Here is a 17,073-nt window from a genome sequence, read left to right as displayed (position 1 = left end):
TTGCTTGCGGTGCAGTGTACAGGGGGGAATGAGGTCCGATTAACTCCTCCCGACCGTTTGTCCGACAGTCGGATGTGACAGAAATTTTGGTCAGCCGTCTACAGGCTCTCGCACAGTTGAAGCAGAGCCACGATCTGATTCCCCAACGTCAGTGCCTTTCTTCAGAGCGTAGCTATCAAGATAACAATGTACAATAGATATAGTAAAACGTAGCCTGCTTAGCTCCAATTCTCTCTGCAAAATGGACAAGCCATACTCTCCATGTCTTCCTGGCCACCTGAGAGTCCATATACAGCGCCTCTTTTTTTTTCGACATGCAGACAGGATTGCATAGATGATCAAGGCAGCACGTTTCTGCCTTGTTAGCATCGTGCCCTGTACGACCTCTGCTAGCAAACAAACTGTACCTGCCTCGGAGCTTTCAAACTAATCTTTATTGACACAAGTCTACAGCCAGAACAGCCCTCAGGGGCCAACAGGTCGCTTTTCTTTTGTTTTTTTCTATTTTACATGTACACGTGAGCACTCAGGTTGTGAGCTTTGGCTTTGCATCGCAAACAATCCAGTCGTACAGTAGGAGTAGGAGTTACACAACAACATTTCTAAAATTGTTCAGTGTATGCCCAGCTTTATGGAAACGCCTTTGCTGAATAAATTCGGACGTAGCAAACATTTAACTCACATGCCCGATCAGCTGTTTCTGCTGTTGGCGTCTTCTTAGATATTCCCATAACATGCAAATGCGTATCTTGGTCTCCGGAACGAATGAAACATGGCCAATACTAGCTGACATGGCAGAACATTTTTCTCTAGTAGATGGTTAGATCGCCAAGCCGTCTTGTTTTGTTTCCGGTTCACAACCTCTACTCCTTCTAAGATCTGTTTACTGGCGGATTACAGCCATGCGTCGCCTATAGCGCCAACTTCTGATAAAGCTACGCTATAGCCGAGTTTATTCCCCCCAAACCAGTTAAAGGGGAACTACGCCCATTTTCAAAATTCATACCTGCTTTTCCTACGGTCTAAGACAGTCCAAGAAATATAAGTAAACATGAACAACTCTCTCCCAAATCCAAAAACTAGAGTGCTAAAACTCAAACTTGTGATTTTATCAAACTTTTATGATTTTAATGATCTGAGTATATGGGAACATTTTCTGTTTCACAATTGACAACACTACAATAGCATAAAGTTAATTTTGGCATAACAAAAGAAAACAACAAATCAGTCTCACATTCATCGTCTATGGACCGATCCAGACTTTATACCCTATGACATCACAAGTTTGAGACTTACTTTTACTTACTTTTTTTACAAATTTTAGGTGGTGTTCCCCTTTAATGGAAACTGGTCTAATTTGCATTTCTTTTTTTGCAAAAGGTCGCTTAAAATTAGCTTGACAATTGAATGGTATTACAAGGCAGGACGGACCGGGGGCTAGCTGGTTAGCATGCTAATTTCAGTAGATAGCTCTGCAACACAACACATAGACGTCTGTGACATAACTTCAACACTGTAACGTCTTCACATTCTGTTGTTCATAATGTAAGTCCATTTTTTAAATTTTCTAAACTAAAGTTCTGGCCATATCTTACACATTGCACCTTTAAGGACCTTGCTGTTATTCTAATTTGTGGAACTGAAATCAAATTAGGAAAAGTCGGAACTCCCCGTTCTATTTTTATCCTCAAATAAGGAACAGCAGCTTGCCCACTATTGCCATATCAGCATCTATTTCTACAGGATTTCCTGTCATTCAAACCTAAAGTTCACTCACTGCACAGTCTTCAAAAGTGTAGAGGGGTCCTAATGGCACAGATTAAAAAGCAATTTAATACAGAAAAGGGGATTAGAAACACTATGGGCTGCACTAATCCTTAACCTTTAGTCCTGTTCTCATGGAGCCACAATATGCGCAAGACGATAGCATCACAGGACTGGAGTTAGTAAATTTCCATTAGGGCCGCCCTTCTTTATTCCCACCAGCACATTTAAAGGCATTAGGCATGCTTTGTCAAGGCTAATAAAAAGGGCCAGCAGTGCTATCACACACCCCCGACTTGTTTCGGAAAAAGCACTGTTCCATGTGAAGTTTTCATAACCCATTATGATAATCTGCCCGAGTCTCTGAAGGGCAGAGGATAGACAGGCAGATAGATGCTGCTGGGGTGACTGCTCTACAGCCTCTGCATGGATTGAACATTTTCTGTCTGCGTAACCGGGACAGAGACTCGCTCCTATCTGCCAAGAAGAGCAGACACGATAGACGACTCAATGCAAGAAGAGAGGAGTCTGCACGGCATCGGGTCGGAAAAGAAAAATAGGAACATTTTGTGCAGGTGATAGAGAAGTAGAATAAGTTTAAAAAAGTTAAATGAATTCTCTCCTATTTCATTCAAATTAGAAATGATATACACAATATACTATACTACTATTTAATGGTTGAACACAATGTTTATGTGCGAATTAGGGCCGCTTTAATAACGTTTCAAAATCGTTTTAATGCCACTAATTTCTTTAACGCATTAACGCAATTAATCGATCTTCCAGAGGTTGTATCAGGCTCGGTTTTACAGCAAAGTGAGTGAACATGCTGGCATCATTCGAAACTAGAAAACCCGAGGAATCCATTGGTACCAACCATGAACCATGTCATACTAGCTTGTCAAGAAGGAGGCTAAACAACGCTACGAAGTTACGCTAAATTTTGGCGAGGAAAAACTGTCATGGCCATTTTCAAAGGGGTCCCTTGACCTCTGACCTCAAGATATGTGGATGAAAATGGGTTCTATGGGTACCCACGAGTCTCCCCTTTACAAACATGCCCACTTTATGATAATCACATGCAGTTTGGGGCAAGTCATAGTCAAGTCAGCACACTGACACACTGACAGCTGTTGTTGCCTGTTGGGCTTCAGTTTGCCATGATATGATTTGAGCTTATTTTAATGCTAAATGCAGTACCTGTGAGGGTTTCTGGACAATATTTGTCATTGTTTTGTGTTAATTGATTTCCAACAATAATAAATACATACATTTGCATAAAGCAAGCATATTTGCCCACTCCCATGTTGATAAGAGTATTAAATACTTGACAAATCTCCCTTTAAGGTACATTTTGAACAGATAAGAAATGTGTGATTAATTTGCTTGGACAATCATGTGATTAATCGCGATTAAATATTTCAATGGATTGACAGCCCTAGTGTGAATACATTCATGCATCACTCTGTTTTCCTGAACTTGCCCCTTAGTCGCCCCTAACCTCATCAGACACTATGTACAGCATCCACGACCCTTTGAGTTTCAAAGGAAATGGGTTCACTTGTTTTCCTCTTAGTGGGAATCTCACATTTGCTCTCTGTGGTACGCTTGATTTGAGAAGGTCCACATTTCCTCTTCTTCGTTCTCTTTTGGGCAGCCTAGCTTCTTATCTCTGCAGAGGAAGAGTGTTTCTCTGAGAGGAAACAGGGTCACGCCGCGCATTAATCATTCATATCTAAATTTGTGGAGCGCAAAGATTCAATTTTCTGCACTTTGTAGGGTCCACTATTGGTTATATGGTTTTATTTATACATCAAAGTCCATTCATTATTTATATGTTTTTGAGCCATTCAATTTTGATGCCATTTTCTTGAAAGAAAAAGACGGAAACAAACTGTTAAATAAAAGGGAGTTTCCGACTTTTGGGGGCTTAAACAGGCTTAAACTTAAAATGAACAACCACATCTCTGTTACTTGCTCTCAGTGTATGTTTCTCAAGAAAGAGTATTTGAGACTTTCAAACAAGAACTGTTGATATTTTGGTTCGTACTGTATGTTTGGCCACATGTCCTGCTGAGTACTAAATCTGTCTGCTTTTATAACCAAAATTGTTTTGCAAGATCCTTCCCTCTCTGTGCCCTCTCCAGAGCCACAGAGATGTAACTCCCACATCAATGCTCTATTTAAAGTCTAAACCTGTGTGTGTCTCTTCAACCTTCTGTCAGTTTTTACACTGTTTTTGTTGTGATAGTATTGTATTTATCGCTCTTCTTCCCGTTCACAGGCCAATACCGAGCAGAAGAAGCTGAGCCATGCTGGATCCAAGCCCTCCCTCTCCGAGAGCAGCGGCCGACTCCCTCAGATAGCCATGAACACCTGCAAGTACAATGGCGGAGTGGTGAGACCACTAGTGGGCAGCCTGGCGTCCTCGTCGCGCCGCAACCTTGCGGAGCTCGACTCGGAGACGCAGCCCTTGCAAACACTGCACAGCTCTGGCCTGGAGGTGGTGGTGTCCAAGGGCAACGGCGGCGAAGATGCCAGTAAGGCGTCCAACGAGAGCTTGGTCAGGGAGGGCAGCACGCGCGGCGCATGCAGGGCGACGCAGAAGAAGAACAGGGACATTGGCTACAGGCTCGGCCACCGGAGGGCGCTGTTCGAGAAGCGGAAGCGGCTCAGCGACTACGCACTCATCTTTGGGATGTTTGGGATTGTTGTCATGGTGACGGAGACGGAACTGTCATGGGGGGTTTACACTAAGGTAGGTTGTGCATGTGTGTGATGCATGAGTGGGAGCTTTGTGTGTTGTCACTGCTATTGTTAATTTTTGATTTGTGTGGGGTTGGCAGCTGTCACATGTATGAAGAGTGATTATTAGCACAGACACTGACATACATTATCTAACAAAGGTGACGGGAATAGTGCACAAATACAAATCAAAAGCAGTGTCATGTGATCTATACTATGACTAACGGTCTATCGATTGGATAAAATCTCAGATTTAGCATTTTTATTGTTTTTTATACAGTAAATTGTTGACTATAGGCTTGCTTTTGTTACTAGTTTTTTTTTCTTAAAGGGAACCTATTATGCTTTAGTGGTTTTTCTCTTTCTTTTAGTGTGTTATATATTCTTTTGTGCATGTAGAAGGTCTGCAAAGTTACAAAGACCAAAGTCAACGCCAAAGGGAGTTACTCTCCCCCACAGAAACACGGCTCCTGAACCGCCTGAAACACCTTGCTTGAAGTTCCGCCATTTCTTCCGTAACATGTTGATGTCTCCAAGTAACACAAAGAGTTTCGTTCGGTTGAACAATCATAACAGACCGGGCCAGCTGACCAATCAGAGCAGACTGGACTTTTCAGGAGGAGGGGGGAGGTGCAGGAGTTCAAACAGAGCGTTTCAGACAGAGGGTGAAAAGAGGCGCTGCAGCACAGCTGTGAGAAAAGTAAACCGTTTTCTGAACATTAAAGCATGTAAACATGTTCTAGTAGAAACCCCAAATAATAAGTATGCACCTGAAAATAAGCATAATAACTCTTTAAATATCCACTTCTTCATTAGTGGCATCAGATCGGAGTTTAGCCGAAGGATTGGTTCCACTACTGGTGCCATTGTGGCAGTCTTTCATTCCCTGTGAAGCCAGCATCTGAAATCACTAGCTCACAGCAGGAGAGGGAGATGGAGAGGGGGATAGCGGAGGAAAGGGGATGAAGAGAGATAGATATATAGAGATTTAGGCAGAGCGAGAGAGATAAAGACAAGCAGAGATGAAGAGAAAGGTCAATTGGAATAAAAGATGGGAATGACATTCCAAATGCCCCACAGCAGCTTTCTCTTTTAGCAGATAAGAGTGGAGATGACCCAGCACACGTTAGGAACATGTGGGACTCTTGAAGAAGGACATCAGCAGAGCAGTTTGGTGTCAGGGTCATGGTGACCAAGTCACCACCTCTTGACATGTTGTTGTCCTTCCGTATCAGCCGATCACTTCTGCTGTGTCAGGGTATTTTTAGGAATAATATTGTGCACTCAGAGCACTCAGAGCAGCTTCTACCTTCTACCACAGTATTTATAAGGCTGTTTACTTGGGAGTTGACATTGCAGTGCACTGCAGTATATAATAGGTCACTGAGAAGGTGTCTCTCATCTCGGGGAATAAGACAATTTGCATGTGAGTAAAAATTTAACAGGACTGAAGACCTTATAGGTGGTTTTGCATGTTTGAGCCCATTAACTACAAGTTGTGTATATATTTAAGCATTATTGGTCACTTACTTAGTTTGACTTATAGTGTTTTATGGCTAACGTGTTAGCAGTTGTCTATTTACACATCCAGCATTGGCATTCATTTGGAGTCTTGCTTTGGCTACCTGACGAATATAAATGTCCAATATTTACTCTTGTTTTAGCTGTTTTGGTGTTCACCAACTTGTGAGAAATATAAGTGGGTCTTTAGCTTGCTATGTTACACTATATTCAAAAGCTAGTTGCTAACTTTGTCTGTGCTCTGGCGAATTGCTAATTTTGTCTGATCACCGGCTAGTTGCTAACTTCTGGATAAGTAGTGTACAGGGTGCCATGCCATTGTTCATTATACCAAAACCCCAATAGTCCGAAAAAATGTCCCATTAGACTGAAAGCCCATTTGTCTGACAGCCCATTATCCCGAAAAACAAACCGCCATTGTTCCGAAGACCTATTGCTCCAGAAATACACTCTCCATGCAACGAACAGAAGCACGTGGCTTATTTTTATGAAGAATGACATCATCGGACCTGGCCACAATGTTTTTTTTCCTACTATGGCGAAGGCATGTCCCTCCCTACTCTACCTCTGATTGGCTTACCCTGATATTCTTACACTATCCCTAACCAGTCTCACTCCTCATGCCTAAACCTAACCAACCCAACCAACAAAGGCAACAAGTACTAGCCAATCAGAGGCAGAGTAGGGCAGGAATGTCAGATAATGTCGTTCTGCATAATAATTAGCCATGTGCTTCTGTTTGTTGCAGGGAGAGTGTGTATCTTCGGAGCAATGGGCCTCCGGAACAATGGGTATTTGTTTCCGGGATAACGGGCTGTCAGATAAAACGGATTTCGGTCTACTGGGACATTTTTCAGACTATTGGGGTTTCGGAATAATGGGCTGTCGGAACAGCACTGGCTTTGCGTCAGAGTGCCGCATCGCCCTGTCGGGGTTTATTTCACAACAATGACCAGCTCTCTGTACATTCTCCCTTCATTGTCACTGAAAACGGCTACCTGTTGTGGCTAGAACTTATGTTGATGAAAGCGAAAGACTGAACCAAACAAAAAAGTTGCAGGCTGTAAAACCAAAACAGGAGCTGAAAGATGCCAAAACACACATTTGGGTGATAATTCTCTGAGGGTTCATCATTGCAAGTGACCCCTTTTCAGCTTTACTGTGCAGCTTGAACATTACTGCAGACTATTGTATAAAGCTAAACACCAGATTTCACATTGATTTTCTACCTTTCAGGCAGCCATCGGTATCCATCTATTTCATTATGTCATGAAATGGATTTGCAGAATCCTGAAACTTACCTGTGATAAGTACTATTTTAAGGCTGTTCAAAAGAACAAGGTCTAACAACAACTGGGACAAGTTGTTTCATAATACAGAGGTAGTCTCTTCTTTATCAGTGGGTGGTGGTCGTGCTAATACTTCCTTTGCAAAGAACAAGACAGTTTCAGTGTCTTTTCAGAGAACATCACAGCTTCCCACTGTAGGGAATGGAGCTTTTTGACTGTATAACTTCCTTTAATGTGAATATTTTGTCACCTTTATTTTGCTGTCAAAGTTACATTTTTGTCACATGGTGCCTTGAGAAGGGACTTTTTTCAAAACTCTGGTGCTTTCAAGGATGATTTGGCATCCAAAGTTTGATATTAGATTGTGATCTATACTGTTAAAAATGTTGTCAGTTGACTGGTACAAATACTAAATGTTTGGCATAAAAGCTTTTGGTTTGTTTGGAAAAATCATCAGCATTAAGTACATTTGTAGTTAATGGGCTAAAACTTACAAAACCACTGGTATGTTCCTTTTCATGAGGGATAGATTTTATTTTTTTCCATTTGTGTCTGCCAGATCTATTTGAGTTTTTAAATAGGTTTTTGATTACACATAGGTTTGTGTTTGTGTGTGTGCACGCTATAGTAAGTCGGCGTGGTAATCTATAGGATGATTTATGGGGTTTTAAGAAAGTCAATAGTTTGTCTGTGACTGTTACTGAATGGGGTTTAGTCCATTCATCAAGCTGACCGCAGCTGAAATGGAAATGACCTCCCATCTCTGAGTGGCACAGCAGCACCCCCTCCCACATCAGACAGCTAGCATGTGCTGCGGATGGTCCATTTTTCCATCCAGCGTCACATCACACGGCAGACACTTGAGGCTCAGCCAGGTTTTTCTAAACCCTGAAGGAGGGAAACACGTTAAGAGGCAGCGAGCGCTGGGACTGAAAAATCCTTGAACCTCTGGCAGGTGGATTAATTGGTTTACTCAATGTTATTTCACCAGGGACTTCTCAAAACAATTTCAGACATTAGAATGTCTTGAGAACATGTCGTCGACCTGAGGGGCAAAGCAATCTAGTTGATAGCTAAAAATACATTCTGTAATATGGACCACCGAAGGACGGAGTAATATTGAGCAGCTCTGGCTGTCACCGCTCTGACGATTATGAACGATATCTCCACTTATTGTTCTTGTCATTTGTTGTTGCCGTTGTTATTATAATAACAACCCTGCGATCATTAGCCTGCTGCAGAGCGCATTTTTACAACGGGGCTGTTAAATTGATTTATCAAATGGCATTTTACCAACGTAGAGGGGGGAGGGGGGGGACTTGAGTAGTACAGGTTCTCATTTCCTAGATCTATGGTCCCCGTGTACACACACACAAACACAAACACAACGCTGCAGCGCTAGCAACCAGCTGGCCTATTTATCACAAGCAAAGCTCACTGTGGTGGCCCCCCCTGCTAATGCTAGCCTTGCCTCTTCTGCACCTACCATTAAATGGAAAGTCCCCCTGTTAGTGCCGGGCTTTGATTAATTGGTAGTTTAGATGGCGGGGAAAAGCTTCCATAGATAATATCAGGCTGCACCTACACCTGCAGCTGCATTGTTTAGCAACATCCTGACTGCGCTGTTTGAGTGTAAAACCCCATTATCCCGTCTCAGTCAGACGTTTAGGCTAATAAGTACTGTGTGTGCTTGTCTGTGTGTACTTTTGTGAGCATATATACTTATGTGTATACATGTGTTTATATTTCTCTTCCAGATTAGAAATACTGAGTAACAGTAAATACACTCAGCTTTCTCTTGAATCTATCTAAAATCATTGGTTGTGTAGTGATTCACCATCTATTAAGGCTAAATATACAAGGAATACAAGGAGTTTATCTTGTTATTGAGATATATATAAGATGTGATTGTAAATATGTTAATTGTGTTCAATTCACAAGGCTATTTCTAAAATCTTTTTCCTGTCTTTTTCTCTCACCACAGGAATCTTCATACTCATTTGCACTGAAATGCCTTATCAGCCTTTCCACTGTTATATTGCTTGGTCTTATAATAATGTACCATGCCCGGGAAATCCAGGTGAGTCTAACACATAAAAAAATAACGTTGTTTTATTCATTTGTACCAGCAGCTTTTGGTATCAGTGTTGTGAAGATGATGATGATGATAATGAGGATATCAAATTGAAATACTATTTTTATTGTGCTAAAAGGTAATTGCTATGAAACGTGACTTTATGCTCAAAATAATGTATACATTTACGATGTACAGTTATTATATATTGTGGTACACACATAAGGAATGTACACAAATACAGAAGTCAGGGTGTTTTGTTCAACAATTAGAAAGCTATAACACAGTTTATTAGAGCTGACCTCGACCAAAGACATTCTTAGTTGACTAACACTCGTACGATTTGTCAACTAATCGATTAGATTTAATCGTCAGATCTGTAAAACTGAGTTTCTCCTCAAAGAATCACACAAAAGCACCAGTTTAAATCTTGTGTTTACCAGAGATGTGCTCATAAGTTTCTTAGAAATAAGTCATTCAGCATGAAAAAAAGCATAAAAAAACGACTAATCGACTAAAGAAATCTTTGTTGACTGAGACCAAAACTACCGATTAGTCAACTAGCCGACTAAGAGGGAGCAGCTCTACTGTTTCCACGTAGCACCTCATTTTTCTTGACTTAATTAAATGTATGACACTATCATTCATTACGTAGCTGTTATGAATATATACTGTATGGAATGAGTATAATCCAAAAACACAATGCAATGAATCTGTAGACCAAATTTCTGATATTACATTATTTTTTTTTTGCAGACTTTTATTGCATCTCAGTTTATGTTATTTTCTGGTTGTTCTGCTTCTTCTGAGCTGCATCAGATGTATCACATTTGAATTAAATTAAATATCCAAATCTCCGTTGCCACTGTTTTACGGCTACAGCGTTACACCAAATGCAAGATTTCTAGATGTCTTCTCCTTCATTTTATACATACTCTAATTCAGCACGACGTCTTCAGATCTTGACTAGAATTCCAAATAAAATCCGTGGGTTTGATTCAATGTGTTTGTAATGATAAAAGCTTTGAAGGTGAGGGGCGTTGAAGAGGATGGAAACATTGGAGAAAAGGCTGAAAAAGCCAAAATCTCAAACTAAAGAAGTGAAGAAACTTTTTAAAACAAGTCTTTGGTGTATGTCTGTTTTCCTTTAAGCTGTTTATGGTCGACAATGGTGCGGACGATTGGAGGATAGCCATGACGTATGAGCGGATCTTCTTCATCGTGCTGGAGTTGCTGGTGTGTGCCATCCATCCCATCCCGGGCCAGTACGTCTTCACCTGGACGGCGCGGCTGGCCTTCACCTACACGCCGTCGGTGGCCGACGCCGACGTGGACATCATCCTCTCCATCCCCATGTTCCTGAGACTCTACCTGATAGGCAGGGTCATGCTGCTCCACAGCAAGCTGTTCACGGACGCTTCGTCTCGCAGCATCGGCGCCCTCAACAAGATCAACTTCAACACACGCTTTGTCATGAAGACCCTCATGACCATCTGTCCGGGAACTGTTCTGCTGGTGTTCAGTATATCCTCCTGGATCATTGCTGCATGGACTGTGCGCGTCTGTGAGAGGTAAACACGGGGTTGTGAATAATGGATGTTGCTGGGGACAGATTGAAAAACACAAAATGGCTGATGCACATTCACGCGTTGTGGATCACTAGACACCCTTTCTTCCTTCTCGTCTCTGTTTTGTGCCAGGCTTCTCCGTGTTTTCAGTCGCTCAACTGCACTGGTCCAAAGAATTGAGTGGGATCATCAGGATAGGTTACATATAAATACTGCACACGTGTACAGGAAGCCTCACTACTACATACTACTATTTAAAAACACCCCGACATGCGTTTCATTAGCTCAGCGATCGCTTCACGACTCCCCACTCCTTGTTTTTATTGCTATTTTAGATGGCTTGTCCATAATTCATGAGTGTCTAATTGTTTGTTTGCTGAATGGTTTGTTTTGGTAATGCGGAGCAGCCCCCAGGATACCCTAACCCGTTTTCTCCCCAAAACTGCTCATCGGGCTTCGTCTCAAGGGGGCAGCAACGATTCTCACTGAAAATGAAAGAGGCAGGGAGAAATGAAAAGCTTTTTTTTTTCCCTTTCTCGTTTTGCATTTGCATAGGGAAATGAGACGTTAATGCCAGCTTTGATGTTTCAAAGTCATTTGTGCGTAGTTGGAGTGGAAGGGGGACTTGAGTAGAGTGGGTGGAGAGTGGAAGATCTATAGCAGCGGTTCTTGTCAGACCCGATATGATGCTGCACAGGTGCTGCATTGTAAAAGTCAAGCATCAGCTCAGGCGAAGGCTGTCAGCCCCGACTACAGATGCTCAGTTACCTCCTGCAGCTCACCTCGCCTGCTTTTACTAAGTACCCCCTCTCCCTTCCTCTACCCCTCCTCTTAACTACCCGCCCGTGTTAACGCCTGTCACTAACCTCCCCTCCCCCTCGCACGCCCAACCCTAGATCCTCCCGGACCCCTCAGCACCCCCAGCTGTTGGTTGGTTGGTGGGTTTAAACCTCACAGGGTGAACCAGCTGACCTTTGACCCAAGCTCCTCTGGGACACAGTGAGGTGTAACTGGCATCACCTCAACTTAATGTTCAAAACAACACACTGTCCAATTTGTATAATATTAGTAGTGTCTCTTTACAGTCCAGCTCAGCAGGTTACTATAATTCATATTTTGGGAATTTCATGGCTTCTTCTATCCCTCTATCATGTTCTTATTCCCAGTCTTAAAGATAAACACTGGTTCGATATTTTAGGGAAGACGCTAATTAGATTTCTTACCGCGAGTTACACAATCAATACCACTCCTGTGTTTGTATGGTAAGCCAGTTAGCTTAGCCACATACTGTATACATAGCGGGATACGAGCCAATCATGAGCTGAGCACGGCTGCAGCTTGTTAGCATGAGCCACCTAGCTGCTACGTTAGCATCTCAGTAGCTGTTTGGCTAGAAAGACACAACTAGCCACAATATCTCTATAAATACATTTATGATCAAATAGACTTGTGATGGTTATGGAAAATTAAAATTACATCTCTGTCGTACATTTCCTGACCCTCCGGCTCCGTGACTACTTCACTCAGAGCAGCTGTCAATCATGACGTCTCACCCCCTTCTTACGTCATCAAATAACTAATTAAAACCAAACTTATCAGAAAAATTAACACTTGAACATCAGCGTGATAAAAAACTACCTGAAATGACAAAAAGCATCTTTGGGAAAAATTTGACGTGCAATTTGACTTTTTAGTTTTACCAATGTCCCATCTGCTAACATGGAGGGGGCGGGATTTATGATCTATACTGCAGCCAGCCACCAGGGGGCGATCCAGATGTTTTGGCTTCACTTTTGGGGAGCTGTCATGACGTCCATCTTTATATGCAGTCTATGGTCCCAGCCCAGAAACAGTTTGGTCCCTATCTGTCCATAAAACGCCAAAATTGTAATTTTTACACTAAACAAAGATATAAAGTGTTAATTGGTCGCTTTTAGAGGATTTTTTTTACATTTGGACATAGCCAGACTTGCTGTTTCCAGTCTTAATGCTACACTAATGTTGATGGCTCTAGCTACATTTAGTTACGGTATAGGCATGAGAGTGGTATCGATCTCCTCATCAAAGTCTCGGCAAGAAAACAATAAAGTGCATTTCCCAAAATGTCGAACTATACCTTTAAAGTTTTGGCTAAACATTGAGATGATTGTAATTATTGGGTCTTTAGTATCTCATTATCCAAGACAGGAATTCCATATAAATTATACCCGAAAAAAAAACTACGAGAATCTGACACTGCACATCCCTGGGGCCAATTTGGAAATCTGGATTTAAATTGATGGTTAGATGAGAAGCACAGAATCTCTAACAAGGTTTTCTCACACACACGTTCTGTGACACACACTTTCCATGAGCAGTGCATGCCGTTAGTCCTTTGGTTTCAGTTTCAGAATAACGTGTGTTCAGATTGGTGGGTTTGTGCGTTACTACGGATGGGTGCAAGCATGCACATGTAGATGTGCCTGCATGTGTGTGTGTGTGTGTGTGTGTGTGTGTGTGTGTGTGTTTGTATAATGTTTTGTTGTACTTTCTATTTCCCCACTATGCTGCTCCATAGGGATACCATGTGAGTCCTCGTTCTCTAGCCGTGGAAAAAAAACACCAACAACAACAACAACTTCAATCATTTTGCACCGAGCTGGCGCCACTGCTGCCCTGATTGGGGTTGGAGGGTAGGGTGGTAGCGGGGAGAAAGGGGCAGCCCCTCTAAAACAATTAACCGATGATCCTTTCCAAACTCAGTATGGCAAAGGAGGATTAGACAGGCCCTCTAGTTGGCATGAAAGTGGCACCATCCTTCTAAGAAAACAGGCTTTTAGTGGCTGTAGGAGCACAGCAGGGACCAACGGTGTGAGCAGCACTTTGAAGCAAGCGTCTCTTTGCTAACTATTATTGTATGTTAGGCCGGTAGGGGCTGGAGGAGGAGGAGGAGGTGGAGGAGGAGGAGTGAGGAGGAGGAAATTTGTGCTAAAATGGAGCAGCTCCTTCAAGTCACCTTCACTAATCTGCCAGAGGGCAATTTGTCTTTCCTCATTTTTTTCTGTCCCTCTCCTTATGCAATTGTTATAGATCCATATTGCACAAAAAGTCTTTTTAGCAGCGACTCCAAAGATTTGTCGAGGAGCAAAAGCCTTTCTGTTCTTTGTGTTCACACATTACCATCCCATTATGTGTCTCCCCTTCACAAAATTAATTGAACAGTGTTGTAATGGTTTTCCAAAGACTTTCTGTTGCTTCTGCCCCAAAGATTTTGCTCTAGAGGCGGAGACAGTTTGTCTCCTGTAGCCAAAAAGAAGGTCTGAGTATGCAAGGAGAGGTAATGTCATTTGTCTGGGGTGTGTCTTACTATCTAGCACAGCATTATTTTGATCGCCTATATATGAGTAGTGTTACGCAGTTCACTGCTAGGCAGGTAAATGAGGGCATCGCTTTCCATTGTTTCTTATATTTAGACATTCTTGAAGGAGCAGTATGCTCTGTGCTGAATGCAGTGTCTCCAGTTTTTGTTTACACCCATGAACTGAATGTCCTCATTCCCCCTTCGTCCCCTCCTCTGGTAAACATCGAAACAGCATGCACGTTTTCATGTTTACTTATCAATCCCATCATTTCGAGAAAAAAAAAAGTGGAAAAAAAAAGAGGCGCTTGTTTCCCAAAGTGCTGTGTGTGACTTTTGTACCTTCTGTTATAAACGCGCCGTTACACTGTCACATTGACCACGCTCCTGAGCCAATCAAAGGGCAGTACGGTGTGAGATTGGACGAGCACGGAGTCTACCTGGAAAATGCCTAGATGGGGGGAATGAAAGACACACAACCATGGGGGACAGAGGGAGGGTGGAGTTGGGAGGGATGCTAATGTTACAGTAGATGGATTTAACGCTGGTCACTGGCCCGCTTTCCGTGCTTTCTTGATACAGCCCATCTTCAGAGCTAACCTACCTCAACTAAGCTCCTTAACTAAGCTCTTTTGGCTTCTCCCTCACTACCATAAGGCTCCCTCCCTCTCGCTCTTACTCCTGACTGATCCTTTGCAGATCTCCTACTGTACCCATCTAACGTGGCATGCTTTGCAGTTTTTCCCTCATCTCTCCCCCACTACTGATTCCTCGTCCCTTTGCCTTCCCTTATCCATAACAAGCAGGCCTAATCCGGCCAGAACTCAGTTACACACTCGCATGCATGCCTTTGCCTGCCTCCCTGGTCTCTCGCTCCTTTTTTTCTCTTTAACTGTTATCTAATTCTTCTCCTCTCCTGTTTCTAACTCTGTTATCTGAAACAAAACGTGCTATTTCGAGGCGATGTGAGACTGCTGTTTCTCACCTCGCTTTCTCCGGTGAGGACCCGTAGGCAAGCTCTCAGAAAGTTTAGCTGACTTTCCTTCAGAGCGCACCGCCGGATTATGAGGCTTGAGTTACTAGTCAGCTACACCTACACCCAAGGTCTGACATCCAGATTGTGTCATCGCTTAGCCACAAGATACAAACAGCGGCAGCCAGGAACAGACTGTCCCAACGTCTAACCAGAGAAACACACACCGGTGCAACTTGAACTTTCTCACACCAACCACAGGTTTACATAAAATATTCAGGTATATTTTACAACTTTACAGTTTCCAGGCTACGAGTTCAACGACACCGACACAAATGTAGCAACGAATGCTGTTCTTTTTTAGTTTGTTATTAGATTCAAATTCAGAATGCAGCAAAATGGGTGGCAACAAAAATGCTTATTCTCCCGGTTAAATGGATGTATGATGTATCCATTATTTCAAAGCATTTCTGTCCACAAATTCTGGCATAGATCTGGCAGACATTGAAGAACATACTGACCATAGAAATAGAATACGAGTAGAATGGACATTGAACTGTTTCCCAGGTCTTTTGACCGGTACAAAAGAAAAGGGAGATTGTTGTTAGTTGTTATGGTGACAACACACGTCACTGGGGTCGTAAAGTGGGTCGCAGCTTGCCGGGAAAATAATGGATGCAGCTCCGGAGACGGATGGCTGGCTAGTTAGCTACGTAGCTTGTCCTTCTCCTGAGCGGCGGGGAGTGAGGCGGAGGGACCGTTACGGGCCTTTCACACTGAACGCGGCAACAACGCCACTGCTCTCTGAAAACCATTATTTCCAATGGTCTGCTCAGCGCAACAATGGCTTTTCGCTGTGCTGAGCAAAGCGTTAGCGGTGAACTTTGGCCGCAGCGCACTGGGATGTGGCGGCGGCGAGTACAGCGCAAACCGCATCTTGTCACCAGGGTTTTAGTTTACACAGAAGTTAGCCCGCTACAACGGTCGCAAAAATGGCTGCCGCTCTGACCATCTTGCTACGTTGATTTGAATGGGAATGTCCGTTCTGCTCCTAGTCTATTTCTATGATACTGACACTCTCAGTGTGCCTGACAGTGGACACCAAGGATGACAAGGTGAACTGTCCATACTGCTTGCTGTGCATTTTCAATCCCAGTGTCTAATGCACCTCTCCCTTAATCTGAATCATTCACAAGATTATCTTTAGAACGAACGTCTCCTCCACAAAGTCAGATGGATTTTATGCAAATCGTTGCAACCTCAAGGACAGGTGGATTCTCTATGGTTTGATGCCTTGATCTGATAATTTGTTTTTAAACTATGCACGCTCTGCAGGCATAGTATTGATTGCAGCCTATGGCAAAGTCATATACAGAGCCCGCAAAGCATGTTTGCATAACAGAGAATGTGGAAGATATAATCACCCCAGATACGATCTGCAGATCATGAGCCGAAGCAGCGCTGTTCTTTGTTCGAAGACAGGTGCTAGTAGCTTAAAAGGTTCCTTCAGATGTTGCTCTTATTATTTACATCAGGAGTAGTGTTTTTTACTTACTTGTGAGTACCGCATCCCCTAAAGCTAGTAGAAGTACCCCCTTACTTCAAATACAATCTATTATCTGTTAATATTAGAGCTACCATAAAGATTTGATAAGCTTTAATAGGGAATTAAAAGACAAAAGTTACAAGAAAAAGTGTCCTAATGGTAGTCAAACTCCGAACGCAACTAGACCCCTAGGTGTTACCTTTTTAACTGTTATTCTGATATTATTAAGGTGCTGTGGTTTCCTGTATTTTTCTCA

The 17,073-nt window shown here is 42.7% G+C and overlaps 1 protein-coding gene across 3 annotated transcripts in view; it reads left to right on the top strand.

The window, feature by feature from the left end:
• Positions 1-17,073, top strand: part of kcnn1a (potassium intermediate/small conductance calcium-activated channel, subfamily N, member 1a) — a 92,279-nt gene that overhangs the window by 58,378 nt on the left and 16,828 nt on the right. For all 3 annotated transcript variants that reach the window (XM_074650847.1, XM_074650845.1, XM_074650846.1), the window contains 3 exons: positions 4,049-4,522; positions 9,304-9,399; positions 10,546-10,964. In XM_074650847.1, coding sequence (XP_074506948.1) covers positions 4,133-4,522; positions 9,304-9,399; positions 10,546-10,964 — 905 coding nt within the window. In that variant the 5' untranslated portion in view covers positions 4,049-4,132. The remainder of the gene's footprint in view (positions 1-4,048; positions 4,523-9,303; positions 9,400-10,545; positions 10,965-17,073) is intronic.

Source organism: Sebastes fasciatus, chromosome 11, assembly GCF_043250625.1.
Source record: "Sebastes fasciatus isolate fSebFas1 chromosome 11, fSebFas1.pri, whole genome shotgun sequence".
NCBI lineage: Eukaryota > Metazoa > Chordata > Actinopteri > Perciformes > Sebastidae > Sebastes > Sebastes fasciatus.
This window is presented reverse-complemented; position numbering and strand designations above follow the sequence as displayed.